The sequence below is a fragment of the Plasmodium vinckei genome, assembly GCF_900681995.1.
Source record: "Plasmodium vinckei vinckei genome assembly, chromosome: PVVCY_11".
NCBI classification, from domain to species: domain Eukaryota; phylum Apicomplexa; class Aconoidasida; order Haemosporida; family Plasmodiidae; genus Plasmodium; species Plasmodium vinckei.
In genome coordinates, this window is record NC_051303.1 from 513,226 (window position 1) to 530,102 (window position 16,877).

A 16,877-nucleotide genomic window follows, 5' to 3' on the forward strand; every position below is an offset into this window, starting at 1 on the left:
TATATGTGTGTGTATTTTTTTTAGGTATATCTCTTAAAACAGCTAGCTAAAAAAAGAGATTTAGTCATTTGCACACACGCATATATAATAATTTAAAAGGGAAGAACAAAATTATTTAATGAAAAAAAAAATATTATCAAAAATGGGGGGGGGTATACATACAAACAATTTTAACTATAAAAAAAATTAATATATAAGGTCAAGCATATATAATAACCTTATTGTAATAAGTAACAGATTAAGAAAATAAAAATAGATAAATATATATACATAAAAAAATTATTTTATCATTCAATACAAGCTATTAAATACATTGTTTAAAATATGAATTATATCCATATTAAAACAATTATATATGTACTGCATATATATATATGAGACTGTATTTCCACACTTGTAATTTATTCCCTTGTTATTATTACTTTCCCCTTTATATATTAATATAAAAACAAAATTTTAATGCTTGTACATCATTATAATTATGTTAATAAGTTATCTCATTCATTTTAATAATAGCTTGAATAAAATTCTTTCAATATTTCAAATACATATACACCTCTACAATTAGAAATATTTCAAAGTTTTTTGGGTATATACGGTTATAATTTGTAAAATGCTAAAAAATATAAAAAATAAAATAATGATAAAACTGGAATGAAAATATTCAAAGTAACAATATTGTTACTATTATTTTTAGGTAATGACTTTCATATGCGGTATATTAAATAAAATTTAATTAATAGTGCCATATATTATTTTTATACTTTTTTTTAAGGGTACTAGGAGTTAAACCAATGTAATTGTTGGCAATTTTGAATAGTGAAACTATGCAATCAAAATTGTTTATTCAAATGACTGCTCGTACATATTGTTATATTTTTTTCTTTTTTTTTCAAACCTCAAATTAATTAACATTCCATATTTACATATCATAAACATATACAGAATAAACAATCAACTGTTACTCCTTCTTTATTCTACACTTTTAAAGTAGTTTTTTTTAATAGTTTATAAAAAAAAAATATTCATAGCAACTAACATATTTCTCTTTATTCACTTTGAAAGGACATAAAATAAAGCTCTATTTTATTACAAAATTTTAAGCATATTCCTTTATTATTTCAATATGATCCATATAATTTCCACTCATTTTTAAATATGCATAACACATGTTTGCCCATTATAAATATGGACATAATGTGATAATACAGTTATATGACTAGAGATAGTACAGAAAATACTGTTCTTCTTTTTTTCAAATTTTTTGTTTTCTTTTTCATATAATAGAATTTTATAAAAAGAAACTGTATGAAGGAATAAAAGGGAATAAGCACAGAATGGATAGAGACAATGCTATTTTAAGCGACCAAATAAAATATGACCATTTTAATAGAACAATTGAAGAAGAATATAAAAAGAAATTTTTACAAAATTATAAAGTAGACGAATATTTTGAGGATACTACATTTGCAACAACAAATAAATCAGATAATAAAAATACACAAATTAAAGAAAAAAGTAAAAAAGAAAAATTATTTTTATACAAAATTATATCACCTATATTAGATTTAGGAAAACATTTTTATTCATCATTAACTTTAATATATGAACCCAAGTTATATCACCTTTCTGTTTTTTTAACTTTATTATGGGGTTATAAAAATATTAAATATATAAATAAATTATTAGTACATAAATATAATGATATACATTATCAAGTAACTCGACCAGATTCTTTAAATAGTCGACACAAAGCTTTTAAAGTTTTAGCAATTGGTGGATCTGTCATACCATGCTCAATTATTGCACTTTCAATATATGATATAAAAAAAGAAAAAAATAATTCATTGTTCATGCAAAATATAGAATCAACATTTTCTAACCGCAATACTAATCAACTCATACCATACACAGTCAAAAGGAATCTATCCAAAAAGGTTTACACATTTATATTCATTTCTTATGCTCGTATACATATGTATATAAATCCAACATTCTTTCATTTTTTTTTTTACACTGTAGGTCCAATGCTTAAAGGAAAAACTCCTATTCTTTGCTAAAGATTTAGCAGAAAATAATAATTTTAAAAAATTATCAAATGAATATCATACCAATATTAACAAGCGACTAAACAGCCACTATTTTAAAAAAGACAAAATGAATTAGCTAGCTATTCCCCTATCCAATAATATATCTCATCCTATTTTTTTTGTACTCATTTATTTATCGAAATATTTTTTTCGTTTAAGTTTTGTTTTATACTTTTTGCTATTTGTTTTAAATGCTCACTTCCTGATAAATTTGCCCCTAAAAAATTATATACAAAATTAAAAAAAAAAATGAATGAATATTTACACTATTTATCATATACAACTGTATAAAATATATTTTTTTTTTGTAATAATAAAACAAACCAAGATAGGAATGAAAATTATAAGGGTTCAGATTGTTGATAGGTTCACCATTTCTATAAATACAATCAAAATCTCCAATCCTGTCCATTTGTGATATATTGTATTTTTCAATATTTATTAAAGTCATTAATTCGTCTAAGATATTAAATTTTAAATTATAATCCTCTTTAGTATTTGAAGAAAAAGATGGAGAAGAATTTACTTCAATTAACCATGGTTTTAAATTATTATCAATAAGTATATCAAAACCATATAATTCAAAACAATGTTTATCATTTATTATAATTTTATGGACAGCTAAAAATGATTGTATTATACAATTTTCTATATTTTTTATTAAATCCATTATTTTATTATATCCATACCTATTAATCATATATATAAATAATTCCCTTATAAACCATTTTCCTCCTACATTATCATCATAACCTTCTGCATTTTTTTGTATTGCTACATTTGTTAAATGCATTGTTATATCATTTATATTATTTTTCTCATTTTTAAAATATCTATGAGAAAATCGAGCAAACCCACTCCTATGTATATAAATAGTTAGTGGGTAATATGACAAAATTAATGCATATAAACGTATATCAAATTTCTTTCCTCCAATTAATAAAGGATTAGGAATATATTCTTGTGCGACATATAGCTCAAGCTTATCACGTTCATTTTCCTTTCCCTTGTCCTTGTCCTTGTCTTTATCTCGATCCTTTACCTTCTCTTTATCTTTTTCATTTTCTCTGGCCCTATCTTCACTGATCCTATTTTTAGCACCATTACTCCAGTCTTTTATTTGAGAAATTTTATCAAAAAGAAAAATTCCTTTTCCTTGAGATTTTCCAATCGGTTTCATGATCCATACTCGATTACTTTTTTTTTTATATTCCTCTAAAAATATTTTATATTCGAGTGGTAAAACAAAGGTAAGTGGTGTTATATCAAGTTTTTTTAATTCTTCAGTATTTTGCGCTTTTCCATATAGCTTTTTTAGCCTTTTTATATTCTTGGCTAGTAGGTCTTTACGAGTCAGCTAAAGTAAAATTGGAAAAACACATGCATGGTATGTATATATCTCATCTGACTAACCATGAATACATACACATTAATGTATAATTAAACCTTTGTTTGGAAATCACCAAAAATGGTAAATGCAAATAAAATATGTGCACACACAATTTGCAATGCTTTAAAAATAAATTTATTAAGGGAAGTAATTCTTTCTATCCCTCCCCCCATTTATTATAATTTATCCATTTTACTCACTTCATAGTAATTCCTAAAATGATTGACATATTGATCATTTTTAAGGGAGAGAGTGTCATATACTTCATTTATCCAATCCTTTTCAGACCAGCATAAATTCCATTCCGTTTCACTAGTAACGAAAAAAAAATATATGTTTTATTTTTTCTATTTTTTAATTATATTTTCACATATAAAAACAATTGATTAATACATTTGTTGATAATATCAAAATAACACAACAGTTTCAATGAACATAATATATAGTACTGTGTAGTGAGCTCCCATTCCCTGTGCAAAAACACATCATAAATTGTATTACGAAAATCCGTTCTAAATTTTATAACCCTAGCAAAAAATTAAACGACGTCGATCATATATTTTTAGAAAATACGGAGAATAACGATTTTGAGGTAGTTTGCACATAGGACAAATAAATTGACAAAAAGATAATCAAACAAAGGAATGAAATTAATACTTATTTGAAGGAAATAACTCTCTGAAATATATAGACATTTTTTTAGCTTATAAATATAGCTAGCTAAAAAAAATAATTAAAAAAAAAAATACTTTTAGCTAGCTCAAAACATTACGCGTAAATATAACATGTCTGGTGATTCAAAAAAAAAAATTCAAATAAGTTAATAGCTAGTTATATATATACAAATTTAATTGTATGTATATCAAATTTTTAAGAGGTTAATTTTTCTCATTTGTTTATATCAACAAAAATAAAATAATTCAAAATAGTTTTCTCATAATAAAAAAAAAGACATTGAAAAAAAAACATATCTACGAAAAAATAATAACATATATAACATTATCAAAAATAAGATCATAGTTTTTGTAATCAACTATATTCATATGTGTGTGCACAGAGGTATATTTCTCCCCCCTTTCTATAAAAAGTTTTGATATGGTACATTTATACACTTGTATAAAATTAATTAATTTTTTTTTTATATAATAAACAGTATGTGCACAAAAGGATGTTGTGACGGCTAGTTCTTTTGTTCCTTTTCTTTCTTTGCTAAAGTTTCATTTGATATATAAATCGTGATATAGTATTTTTTTCAGACATATGAGTATTTTGTACATAACATAATAAATATAATATATATTTTGCCCTTGTTATACCTACATAAAAAATTTTTCTTTCTTCAATTATTTCATTATTATTTGCAGAAACATGAGGTATTTCACCCTCTATAACATTTATAATAAAAACAACCTTCCATTCTAATCCTTTTGATTTGTGTATAGTTGTTAATGTAACTTTTTCAATTAACAATTTTTCATGCATATTATTTTTAAAATCGTTCAGAAAACATATTAAACAATCATAACATGTTTGTTCCATTAAATTTGGTTTATATTCTCTTGTTATTTCTAAAAATATAAATATATTTTGTATTTGACTATAATTATAGTCTTCTTCATTTATATTAAATAATGCCTTTAAATTATTCTTAATTTCTAACTCGTTTATTATGTTAGGGTTTTCCTTATTATTATTATTAATTATTTCAGCATTATCATTACATTGCTCAAACGTCCGTTTTTTTCCATGCACATTTTGATAATCCCCTCTATTAATGTCATTATTTATATGTGTACTTTCTTTTTCTTTACTATTATTTTCAATACCTGATTTATGGCTTACTGTGGGTATATCATTTTCACTTTTACATTTTATTAAATTTTCCATATGAGATGAATTATTGTTAGCATTCACCAAGTCACCTTGTTCATCATTCATTGTGTTAGCAGTATTTTCTGCACTTTCTTCTATTTTTTTCATTATTTTTTTTATAAAGTTTGTTTTTTTTAATATATCCATTACCAAAGTATAAACTGAATTATGCTTCGAACAAATGTTAAGAAAATGATTTACAACAAAAAAAAAATCAAGAATAATTTTTATTTCATTTTCTGTAAATATATTCAAAATGGCTAGCTGATCGGCGCTAAGTTTTTTTCTCTTAGACAATATATGCAACTGTGAAATAGCTTTAACTTTTTCAAAGAAAGATATATTTTCTTTGCTTGATTTGGCCTTATGATTGTTCATGTTATTATTGTCTTTAGCATAATGACTATCTGCGATATTGTGAGTTTGCTCAATATGATTATTAGCTAGCTTGTGAATAATTGTTTTTATCAATTTACTATTTTTTATAATTTTAAAAGATTTTAAAAAAACTACATCATCATTTACGTTTATTAAAAAACGAAGCAACGTTATCAATTGTATAATTTCTTTCGATCCAAAAAATGATTTTTTTTTATTTAATTCTTTTATTGGTATGTTAAAAGTGGCAATATTTACTTCGCTCCATTCTTCTTTAATTTTATCAGAGGGAAGTTCCTTTTTTGAAGAGACACTGTCCTCATGACTTTTCAAATTTGTTGTGCTACCAGTTGTAGACTCAAATTGTTTTTCATTTTTTAAACAATTTTTATGAGTATCATTGGGTATATTTTTATTTTCTAAATTTTTACAAAATTCTCGAAACATTTTTAAAGCTTTTTTTTTAATTTCATACTTGTTCATATTTATAAGAGTTTCCTTTAAAGTTTTATTAGTACGAGATAAAATAGCAAAATCACTAAATTTTAAATTATATATTTTTTTTAAAAAAATAATTTGAGCTAAGACATATGATATTTGATCATCATTTGTTTTGAAAATTTCAAAAGTTGCTTTTTGTCCTGGTATATTATTTGTATATATTTTTTTATTTATTCTACAACTTCCATTATTTAATATTAAATTATTTGATATCCTCACTATTTCTTTTGTACTTCGAAAGTTTGTACTTAGTTTAAATAATAGACAATTACATTCTTTTATAATTTTTTTAAAAACACTAGCATGTGCTCCTCTAAAGGCATAAATTGATTGATCATCATCCCCTATGACAGTAATACTTGTCTTTGTCTTACTTCGTTTATTATTTTGTATCTTACTATTTTTAGAACCCTTTTTAATGAATTTACTTGGATCATTTTCAACAAAAATATTCATATCATCATCACCAAACTCGTTATCCATACTCGGTTTAACATCATATTGTATGTTAGCAAAGAATTGCAGAATATTAAATTGTGTTGTATTTATATCCTGAAACTCATCACAGAACATGTAATTCCATTCTTCTAATATTTTATTTCGTATTGGTATATTGTCTTTCATTAATTTATATGTTTCTATCAATAAATCATCAAAATCATAATAAATATATTTTTCCTTTTCAAAAATTTTTTTATAATTTACATAAAATTTCTTTTCAATATCATTTATTTCAATATTTGTCATATTATACAATTCAACATATTTTAATAATTTTATTTTTTTTTTTAAAAAAAGTATTTCTTTTTTTTTTAATATACATTTAACTTCCCCCATTTGTTCTAAGTTCCCTTTATCCATAGAACTATTAAAATTGTATAAATAATTAAAAAAATACTCATCTTCTTCTTCATCTTCCCCCTCAGATTGTATCGCTTCATCCTCTAATTTCTTTTCTTCGTTTTTACTTATATTATTTTTCATGCAATTAATAAAATGTGCAAGATTAAATGTGTTATCACTTTTATTAATTATAGAGGAATCATTTGGGGTTTTACCATCCCCTCCAAGTCCACAATTTGTATACATGGTTGAATTACAAAAGTTGTTAAAAGCCATTTTTATTACATTACTATTTATTGATTCCGTTAATATTTTAAACTCTCCTTTATATTTTAAAAGAATATATCTACAGAATGAATGGATAGTTCCTATAAATATTGTTGTGTCTAAAACTTTGAATTTATTTTTATACATTGTTTTATTAATATCATATTTTTTATTTCGAATTTTAGTACCTCCAATATTTTTATTTCTATTGAAAAGCTTATTTTGTATATCTTTGCCTGTACATAAATCTATTAAACAATTTATTTTTTTTATTATTTTTTCTTTTAAATCTTTAGCAGAATAATTTGTGAATGTTATACAGACAATTGATTTTTTCCTTTCTATTATACTCTTAATAATACGGGCTGTTAAAGTTGATGTTTTTCCTGACCCTGGACATGCAATAATACATAAATTATAGTCCAAAGGCACCTGTACAATTTTCATTTGTTCCTCGGATAAATTTCTAAACAATATCTGATTAATTACATCATCATTTATTTTGTCTGCATCATCTTCATCAACACTTATGGACTCGTTACAACTGTTACCCTCGTATTCTAAAGCCATTATTTGTTTTAAATATTGTTAGCTTATTTATTTTCACCGTGTTTATATTTGCTATATAACACAAACAAGGGTTTCTTATACACAAAATATGTATATTATATGCTTCCATACATTTTTGACCCCCCTTTTATTTGCATTCTTCGAGCATAGAAAAATGGAAAAGATGAAAATGGCTGTCCCAAATTCAAAAAGTTTGAAAAAAAAAAAATTAAAAGAATGTGTGTGAACAAAAGGCAAACTAGCGAAAAAAAAAAACAGGTGTACAAATAATTAGCAATTTTTTAATTATTTTCACATTAAATTGGTCATTTTATCAAAAGTTAAACTTAATAAAAATTAAAATAAATATAAAACATAATTGTATTATATGTATATTCGTAATACTAAGTTCCAGTATTCTCATAATTAGTGTATCCCTTTTAAAATTAAAAAATTTAAATTATTTAAAAAAAAAAAAAAAAAAAAAAAAAAAATCACCACAAAACAATGTTATCATTTTCAGTGAAAGCCAATCAGTCTATAAAATTTATATTTTTTTATAAACATTTTAAATATAATAAAATTGTAAAAAATTTTGATGCTATCAAAAATTGTTATTTTTGTCAACAAACCTATTTATAATAAAATGTACACATTTGAATGAATGTGTTTTTTCATTATAAAAATATAAGGATAAAGAAAATTGTAAATTATGTGTATATAACACATTAATTTAGAGGAATATAAAATGCCTTAATAATTACACATATGTATAAATATAGTTTTATGCTAATTTAAATTGTAAAAAATAATAGTAAAAGGAAACTAAATATATTGTACCTTTAATTATTATATCATACTTACAAGTTATCCATATATATTTCTTATCCATTTTAAGAGCAAATTAAAAATATTGATACTAAGTTTGTTCCCCCTATGATGACAATATACTTACACTATTAGCCGAATATATCGTCAGTATAAAAAGCTTTATGGAAATAAAAAATATATTTCCATATATAAATACATAAAAAAAAGTCAAAGAAATATAATAAGTTATAGTCATTTATATTATTACGTTATCTTTATTTTTTTTTTTTTCCTTCTTAAAAAAAAAGCATTTATATAGTAAGTAGTATATATGGCCTAAAATTTATGCAGCCACAACAAATAGCATAAATCACCAAAATAAATATTTATCAGATTAAAAAAAAAAAAAAAAAATAGAAATTGTAAACTTCCAATTTTAAGCATACTCTTTATTTAGCCTACTAATTAGTTTGATTATTTTTATAATTTTTTCATTTTTTTTATTTCCAATTTTAGCTTTAATTTATTTATATACATTTTATTATCTTTTTTGTATATAGATTATTTTTCATAAACAATCGTGGCTATTTAAAGTGCAAATAATGTTTGAAAAAGAAATAAAAAATATTAAACAAGTTTGATGTGAAAATTATTTCATAAGATCCACACGTGATGTATAAACATGTATAGAAGGTTATTATAGTTCGAGCAAAATTGAATAATCAAGTTATACATATTATTTGTTGTGTCATTTTTTTTTCATATATATTTCATGTTCTATGTGTAGCGAGCTAAATTAGAGTAAGACTAATAAAATAATTAAAGAGAAATAAAAGTGAAATGTATCCAACAGTTTAGCTGTACGATTGTAGAACAATAAAACAAATCTCTCTCTCTCTCTATATATATATATATTTACAAAATAAATTAACTCCATTAAAATGTCTTTAAAATAAACAAAACAAGTTGAAAATTGATTAGAAAAACAATATATAAAAAATAAAGCATTACTCATTATATGTTACATAAAATGAATCCGTATTATCCTCCTCCTTCAGCAAAACCACCACAGTGTGCATTCAAAACAAATGCAAACAATAATAGTAGCACCATAGGAAATTTCCCACCTATTATTTCCTATGATGCATCTCATATTTATAAAAAACGAGTATCAAGCGTCCCAAACTTAAACATTATAGGAAATACAAATAATGAAAAATTTAATAAAAATAAAAGAAAAATAGATATACGTAATAATAATATAAATCTAGCTAATAACTTAATAAATAAATATAACACAACAGGACAAAATAATATGAACAAACTTAATTATATTAAATCATTACCAAGAGAAAAAAACATATCAATAATAAAAAATATTAGAGAAAATTGTCAAACAACTAAAAATATAAACTATCATAAATTTGTTTCAAAAATTCCAAATAAAAGACCTATCTATTCATTTAATAAAAACTCAAGTGATTACAAATTAAATAATGCAAAATTTGAAAATATTACTAATGATAAATCTTATAAAAAAATGGATGGCAGTGGACGGGTTGATTTAAAAAGTGTGTATAAACACCCTAAAAGGGAAAAAAGAATAATAAAATTAAAAAATATTAATTGTAATATTACAAATGCAATGAAAACAGAATATAAAGCTGCTGGAATATTTGTTGTTAAAAAAAATGTAGATGATTCTATAAATAATGTAAATAAAAAAATAAATAAAAATAATATAAATATAGAAATATTATTAGGATTTGATCCTTTAAAAAAAAAAAATATAAATAAAGAAATTGAAAATACACCATCAATGAAAAAAGGATTACTAAATATTTTAGGAGGTAAAAGAGATGGTGATGAACAAAATCCATTACTAACATCTTTTCGAGAATTTAGTGAAGAAAATCTGTATATTTATAATATGCTTTTATCTTATTTTAGCTATTATTACTATACTATGAAAAATATAGCTAACCCTGACCAATTAGACACTAATGAAAAACAAGAAAAAATAAAATTAGATCAAACTGACCAAGACAAACAACTAACTAAAAACCCTCACGAACATGACAATCTTTATTCATCCTTTTTAGAAACGAACTTTTTAAAGGATATAAGTAATTTACCTGAACAAGAAAAAGAACGTATTGTCAATTTACACATAAATAATTTTTTAATATATTTTAAAGAACATTGTTTAAATATAAAAGAAAATCATAGTTACATATACAATTGTTCATACCCACCAAGCTATAAAATGATGGAGGAAAAAAAAGAAGTCGATATAAAGGAGACGGAAAAAGTAGAAAAACCCAAAATAAAAAAAAAATATAAAATATTAGAAAAAATACATAAAGAAATAAATATATTAAATAAAATAAAAATAGATAATAAAAGTAATTTTAAATTATATTATGCAAAAGGAAAATATAATGTATTTTTTTATGATTGCACATTCTATGAATGTAAAAATATTTTACAATATATTAATAATTTCTTTTGGAAAAATTATATTTCTTTATTTAATATAATTATAAAAGAAAATCTCGACTTTTTAACTAAAAAAAAAATAGAAAATAACAAGGAACATATACCATATACAATGCATCAAGTACAATTTAGTCATCAAATTGATGAACAATTATATAAAGATATAACTACCATTATAAAAGAAAATAATGATCATGTACTTCTTAACGATCTTGAAAAACGAAGCAATATATATGACTATTCACCAAATACTGAACATAATGAAATGAATACTGACTTCATGAATGACGTTACATGGGTAAGTCTTTCTTCTTTATTATTATTTTTAATAAATACTGATCGGTTTGAAGAAATTGTGAGTGAAATATGGAAAGTATATATTACATTATTTGAAAGTGGAACTGTTGGAAATATAAATAAAGTTCTTATGATTGATGAAGAAAAAGAATGTTCTATCTCAAAAGATGTTGTTTTAAAAGTTCAAAATTTATATAAAAATATACATAATACTTTAAAAAAATTAAAAACTACTAATAAATATAAAGAATTATTAATTCTTTTATTTTCACCTTTTAATACAAAACTAAATTTAGAAAATATGACTACCCTAACTAATGATATATCTAAAGAATCCTTCCGAAGTTTTTTTGAATATTTAATTACTTCACCGGAAATTTGGACTTTTCTTTTTCTCAATTTAGTTAGTACTACTCCAATGTGAATAAATTCAGCCACTTTCAGATTGTTCATGTAAAATTTTTTCAAAAATATACCCAATAAAAGTCTATGGAAAATGTGTATAAAACAATTTCAACACTCCAAATGTTATACTAGACATGCAAAGTAGTATGACAAAACATTTCTTAATCTTTTTTTTTACACTTTTTCAAACTTTTTATTAGCATATCCGTTTTTCTTTCTTTTTCCATGTGCATAACTTTAAAAAATGTGAATTTCTTTGCTTTCATTTTCTCTTTCACCTTTATTCCAATTTTGATAGCAAAGAAATTACTCCGCTATGCTTTTTAATTTTTACGTACTTATTTTTTTTATTTATTGTTAATTTTTTTTATGATACCCTAACTTTTTGTGCTTTTCTTTATAAACACAATCAACTAATTTGTTTGAATATCTACACCTTTTTTAAAATTAGAAAAATATGAATAAATCAGTAGTAGGCCGAATATGTATTATGACCTTATAATGGCTATAGGATCATGTCATTCTCCAAAGCTTATAAATAAAACTCATGATTTATCTTCGTTCCATTGTTATTTTTTTATTAATTATGCAATATTTTATTAATTTGAAAAAAATATTTTTATATATAGATTAGCAAAATGTATGTCCCTGATCGGGAATATTTCATCCCGTTGTGGCGTTGCTCTTGTCACTGCTAAATTTTTTTTTTTTTTTTTTTTTTTGCCATTTATTTTTTTATTTTTTTTTAATTTTTTAACATTGTTCCAGTTATTTTACGAACAAAATGAGGGAAATCGAACATATGTCAATCAAATAAGGAAGTGTCATCATATTTTCTAACTTTTTTTCACTTTAAATTAGTTTAAAATTAGTTTAAAATTATTTAAAATGGTATGAAGGATAAAAAAAAAAATGAAATTTCCTACTCACAGGAAACACAATATATTGAAAGGATTGATCTGGTTTTTCCTCTACATTTTATATTATTTAAATATACTAAATTTTGAAAGCATTATTATATGTTGCTATAATATAAAAAACCGAACAAAATTTTATAAAAATCAAAATCCAAAAAAATGTGTGACCTTATTCATTGGTAATGCTGAAAATGGATTAAGTACCAAAAGAAAAAATAGCATTATCAACTTGATAAATCATAAAAATACAAATAAAAAAACTTTTAACAAATTAAACTATTTTATAAACAATGGAACAATACAAGGACAACCATCCATTCCTAATTCATGCCAACACAAAGCATGGAAATACAATCCCAATTTTAAAATGAAATTAAATTTTTTTAATAAAAATAAAGAGTATTACAATATATGTAGCAAAAATTCTCTAACTAATAAATATTTTAAAAAAAATTATTTTTATATATTCAAAAAAAATGGCAATCTCAACTCTCAAAATGATTATCCTCCATTTTCAAAAACAAACAAAACTCTCAATGATGTATCAGAGTTTGTAGATAAAAATACAGACCCGTCTTTCCCTAATCCAATTTTAATATCCTTATCCGAAGTTTTTGATTTTTCTCTTTTTTATGGAACGGGAGAAAATCGAAAATATTACAAATATGAGGATATCATAAAATATATAGAAAATAATATAGGAGGTACTAGATTTATTGAAAATATAAACATAAATAATAATTTAAATAAAAATTATGATCAAATACAAGATAATAATGAAAATTATTTTGATGACAAGCCAATATTAATTAGAGGAAGAATAGAAAAAAAAGATAAACAGTCACAACGAATTATTTTATATTTAAGACAAAATGGTGGACTATATATTATTTGTGCATATGAAAAAAAAAAAAATCAAAATGAAAATGGACAAAAAGAACAAGATGAAATGTATACTTATATTAAAAATTTAAAAAATGAAACTGTTGTTGATATTATAGGAAATATAAAAATTAATAAAAAATTATATAAACATCAAATACCACATATTGAAAGTATATATAATCAAAAAAGATTAGAAATACAAATTAAAAATATTTACAAAATCGCTGAATCATATTATGTTCCTCCTATACTACCTAATGATGTTCCCTTTCTTAGGACATCCATATTGGGCACTGATCAAACTTCTTTCAAAACGGAACATTCTGAAGAAGAATCAGATAAAAATAAACATGTTTATGATGATGCAGATAAGAAAGTCGAAGATACTATACCACCTTCTCTTTTAGATAGTAGCACAAACGATTGCTTGACTAATGACAATCATCAATCGGATTCCCCAAATGTAAGAGACACCAATGAAGGCACAGAACAAGGTCGTGATAAAATTTTCGAAAAAAATGAAATAGAATATTCAGAAAGTGACTATTTTTGTTTAAGTTATAGAAATTCGATCAATCAACTTATTTTTAATTTAAAAAATTTGATAATAAAAAAAATGAGAAATATTTTAGGGGAAGATAAATATATAGAAGTATTTACTCCTAAACTAGTAAGAATAGATAAGGCAGTCAAAAATAAAAATAACTTGACTACCCAAGTTGATAATGTAAGTAAAATGAATGGAAATGATGACAAAACAAGTATAGAAAAATACACAGAACTAAATGGATCAGAAGGGGGATCTAATTGTTTTAAGATTGAAAATGAAAATATAATACTTGCACAAAGTCCACAATTTTATAAACAAATGATAATTAATTATGACTATGAAAAAATATTTGAAATAAATTATTCATATAGAAATGAAAAATTTCATAGTACTAAACATTTAAATGAATTTTTATCATTGGATATCGAACAAGTTATATATAATAATTATTATGAAGTAGTAATATATATTTATAATTTTTTAAAAAATATAATTAATTATATTAATACAAATTTTAATCAAGAAATAAATCTAATTAATTTAAGTTATGGGAAAAAAAATACACACACAAACTTTGAACCTACTATCGTTACTACTACTCCTGTTGTTTTGTCATTTTGTCAAGCCCATGATATATTAAAAAAATATTATTACATAAATAATGATACACCATTTTGTAGTTCTAAAAAAGGTATACAAGATGGATATGCACATAATGAGCAATATAACATGTATGTAAAAATATTAGATGAAAATGAAAAAAAAAAATTAAAAAAAAATATTATTTTTGACCATGTTGATCAAAATGGACAATTACATAATGTTTACTATAATAATAAGATTGCAAATAATTACAAAATTGACATAAATAATTGTGAAAGTAATTATCCTGACAATATAAATCAAGACTTGTCTTCACAATCACTATACTCCTTTGTGAACAAGATTGATAAAAATGAAATTTACAATGATATACTCCAATTTTACAACAACATATATGATGAAACAATGACAAGAAGTAAAGCACAAGAAAATAAAAATTTTAATCAACCCCCACCCTCTTTATTATCTAGCTATACACAGTTTGATAAAACTAATGACATGGCAGGAAATAATGAAAACCTCTTTGATTTAGATAAAGATAGTTTTAGTAGCGACCCCAATATATATTCCCATTTTAACGGAATAAGCAAATATTTAGAAAAAAATATAAATATAAAAATAAGTGTAAAAGAAAAAAATGAAATTAAAAAATTAAAAGAATTATATATTTATGAAAAAGATTTTACTAATGATGAACTTAATTATTTATATTTATTTATAAAATATAATTTTAATACAGATATATTTATAATAGATCAATATCCATTACACCTTAGACCATTTTATAGTTTAAGTAATTTATATGATTTACGATTTACAAATAGTTTTGATTTTATATATAAAGGAACTGAAATTATATCAGGTAGCCAAAGAATAAATAATTTACCCCTCCTATTACTTCGTATATTAAAGGAAAAAATAAATGACAACCCAAATGAGGATAATAAAATAGATGTATCCTCTTATTTACAAATAAATAAAACAAATTTTAACTTATCAAACTACCTTGATGATTTAAAAAAATTAATAAATAAAAATTCTACATTATATAAATATATTAATTCATTTACTTATTCTTCTAAGCCACATGCTGGAATGGCTTTGGGCTTGGATCGCTTTTTTATGTTACTATTTAATTTGCCAAATATAAAAAAAACAACATACTCCTAAGTTTATTAAGTTAATGGTTTATCATTTTTTATTTTTTAAATTATTTATAGTGAATTTTATTTTATGTTTTGTATTTACCCCATTTTAATCTGATTTTTTTTTTTTTTTTTTTTTATACCCTTTTTGAATGTCAAACTCTATAAAAATAAGTATGTCGTTAATAATAGTTTTTCATTTTGTAGAAAATTAATTAGCAACTTACCTACTACTACTACTGCCTACTATTTAATTATCTTTATGGTACTATAAATAAAAAAAAATTAAGGAATTATTTTTAATCCTTTATACATATAAAATATATATATATTATATATATATAATTTTTTTATCAAAATTAAAAGAACATTTTTTGCCGTGACCAGGGATCGAACCAGGGACCTTCAGATCTTCAGTCTGACGCTCTCCCAACTGAGCTATCACGGCTTTAAATTTAAGCAAAACTAAATAATCAATAATGTTTAACTAATTCCTATTTTAATTTCAAATTACATATTCTTATAATATTATATAATTTAATTAATTTCACTAATTTATTATTATTATTTTTTTATGGAAATTTTAAAATTTTATTAATAATATTTAATATATCCCATTTTACATAAAAAAAAAAAACAGTATTTGCTAAAAGGGTATATGCCATTGTGTAAGGGAAAAAATGAAAGTGAAAAAATATTCTCTTTTTTGACATAAAATGAAAATACATAAAAAATGTCACCCCAATAATGCTCATTTGTTTGTATATTTCCCTTTATCATTATTTTTTTTACTTTTTTTATAATGCTTGAAAGGAAGCACAAAATATGTGAAAATATTTACAAAATTTACCAACAAACTTAAACTACCTTTTATGT

General features: G+C 22.7%; 5 protein-coding genes and 1 non-coding gene across 6 annotated transcripts; 3 read left to right on the forward strand and 3 right to left on the reverse strand.

Annotated features, from left to right (window-relative positions):
- Positions 1-1,337: 1,337 nt before the first annotated feature.
- PVVCY_1101440 (conserved Plasmodium protein, unknown function) lies at positions 1,338-2,166 on the forward strand (the record flags this gene model as incomplete). Its single annotated transcript, XM_008626229.1, has 2 exons — positions 1,338-1,937; positions 2,023-2,166. 2 exons carry the CDS (start codon positions 1,338-1,340, stop codon positions 2,164-2,166), a joined length of 744 nt encoding a protein of 247 aa, XP_008624451.1.
- Positions 2,167-2,215: 49 nt separating this feature from the next.
- On the reverse strand, positions 2,216-4,175 carry PVVCY_1101450 (tubulin--tyrosine ligase, putative; the record flags this gene model as incomplete). The annotated part of the gene is made up of 5 exons (XM_008626228.1): positions 2,216-2,307; positions 2,415-3,447; positions 3,681-3,792; positions 3,930-4,007; positions 4,138-4,175. 5 exons carry the CDS (start codon positions 4,173-4,175, stop codon positions 2,216-2,218), a joined length of 1,353 nt encoding a protein of 450 aa, XP_008624450.1.
- A 514-nt stretch (positions 4,176-4,689) lies between these two features.
- PVVCY_1101460 (ATP-dependent DNA helicase UvrD, putative) lies at positions 4,690-7,911 on the reverse strand (the record flags this gene model as incomplete). Its single annotated transcript, XM_008626227.2, has 1 exon — positions 4,690-7,911. The coding sequence occupies one exon, from the start codon at positions 7,909-7,911 to the stop codon at positions 4,690-4,692; it is 3,222 nt and encodes a 1,073-aa protein (XP_008624449.2).
- Positions 7,912-9,730: 1,819 nt separating this feature from the next.
- On the forward strand, positions 9,731-11,920 carry PVVCY_1101470 (conserved Plasmodium protein, unknown function; the record flags this gene model as incomplete). Its single annotated transcript, XM_008626226.2, has 1 exon — positions 9,731-11,920. One exon carries the CDS (start codon positions 9,731-9,733, stop codon positions 11,918-11,920), a length of 2,190 nt encoding a protein of 729 aa, XP_008624448.2.
- Positions 11,921-12,813: 893 nt separating this feature from the next.
- PVVCY_1101480 (aspartate--tRNA ligase, putative) lies at positions 12,814-16,026 on the forward strand (the record flags this gene model as incomplete). Its single annotated transcript, XM_008626225.2, has 1 exon — positions 12,814-16,026. One exon carries the CDS (start codon positions 12,814-12,816, stop codon positions 16,024-16,026), a length of 3,213 nt encoding a protein of 1,070 aa, XP_008624447.2.
- Positions 16,027-16,376: 350 nt separating this feature from the next.
- On the reverse strand, positions 16,377-16,449 carry PVVCY_1101490. Its single transcript has one exon. It is a non-coding gene; the product is annotated as a tRNA-Phe (tRNA).
- Between the last annotated feature and the right edge of the window lie 428 nt (positions 16,450-16,877).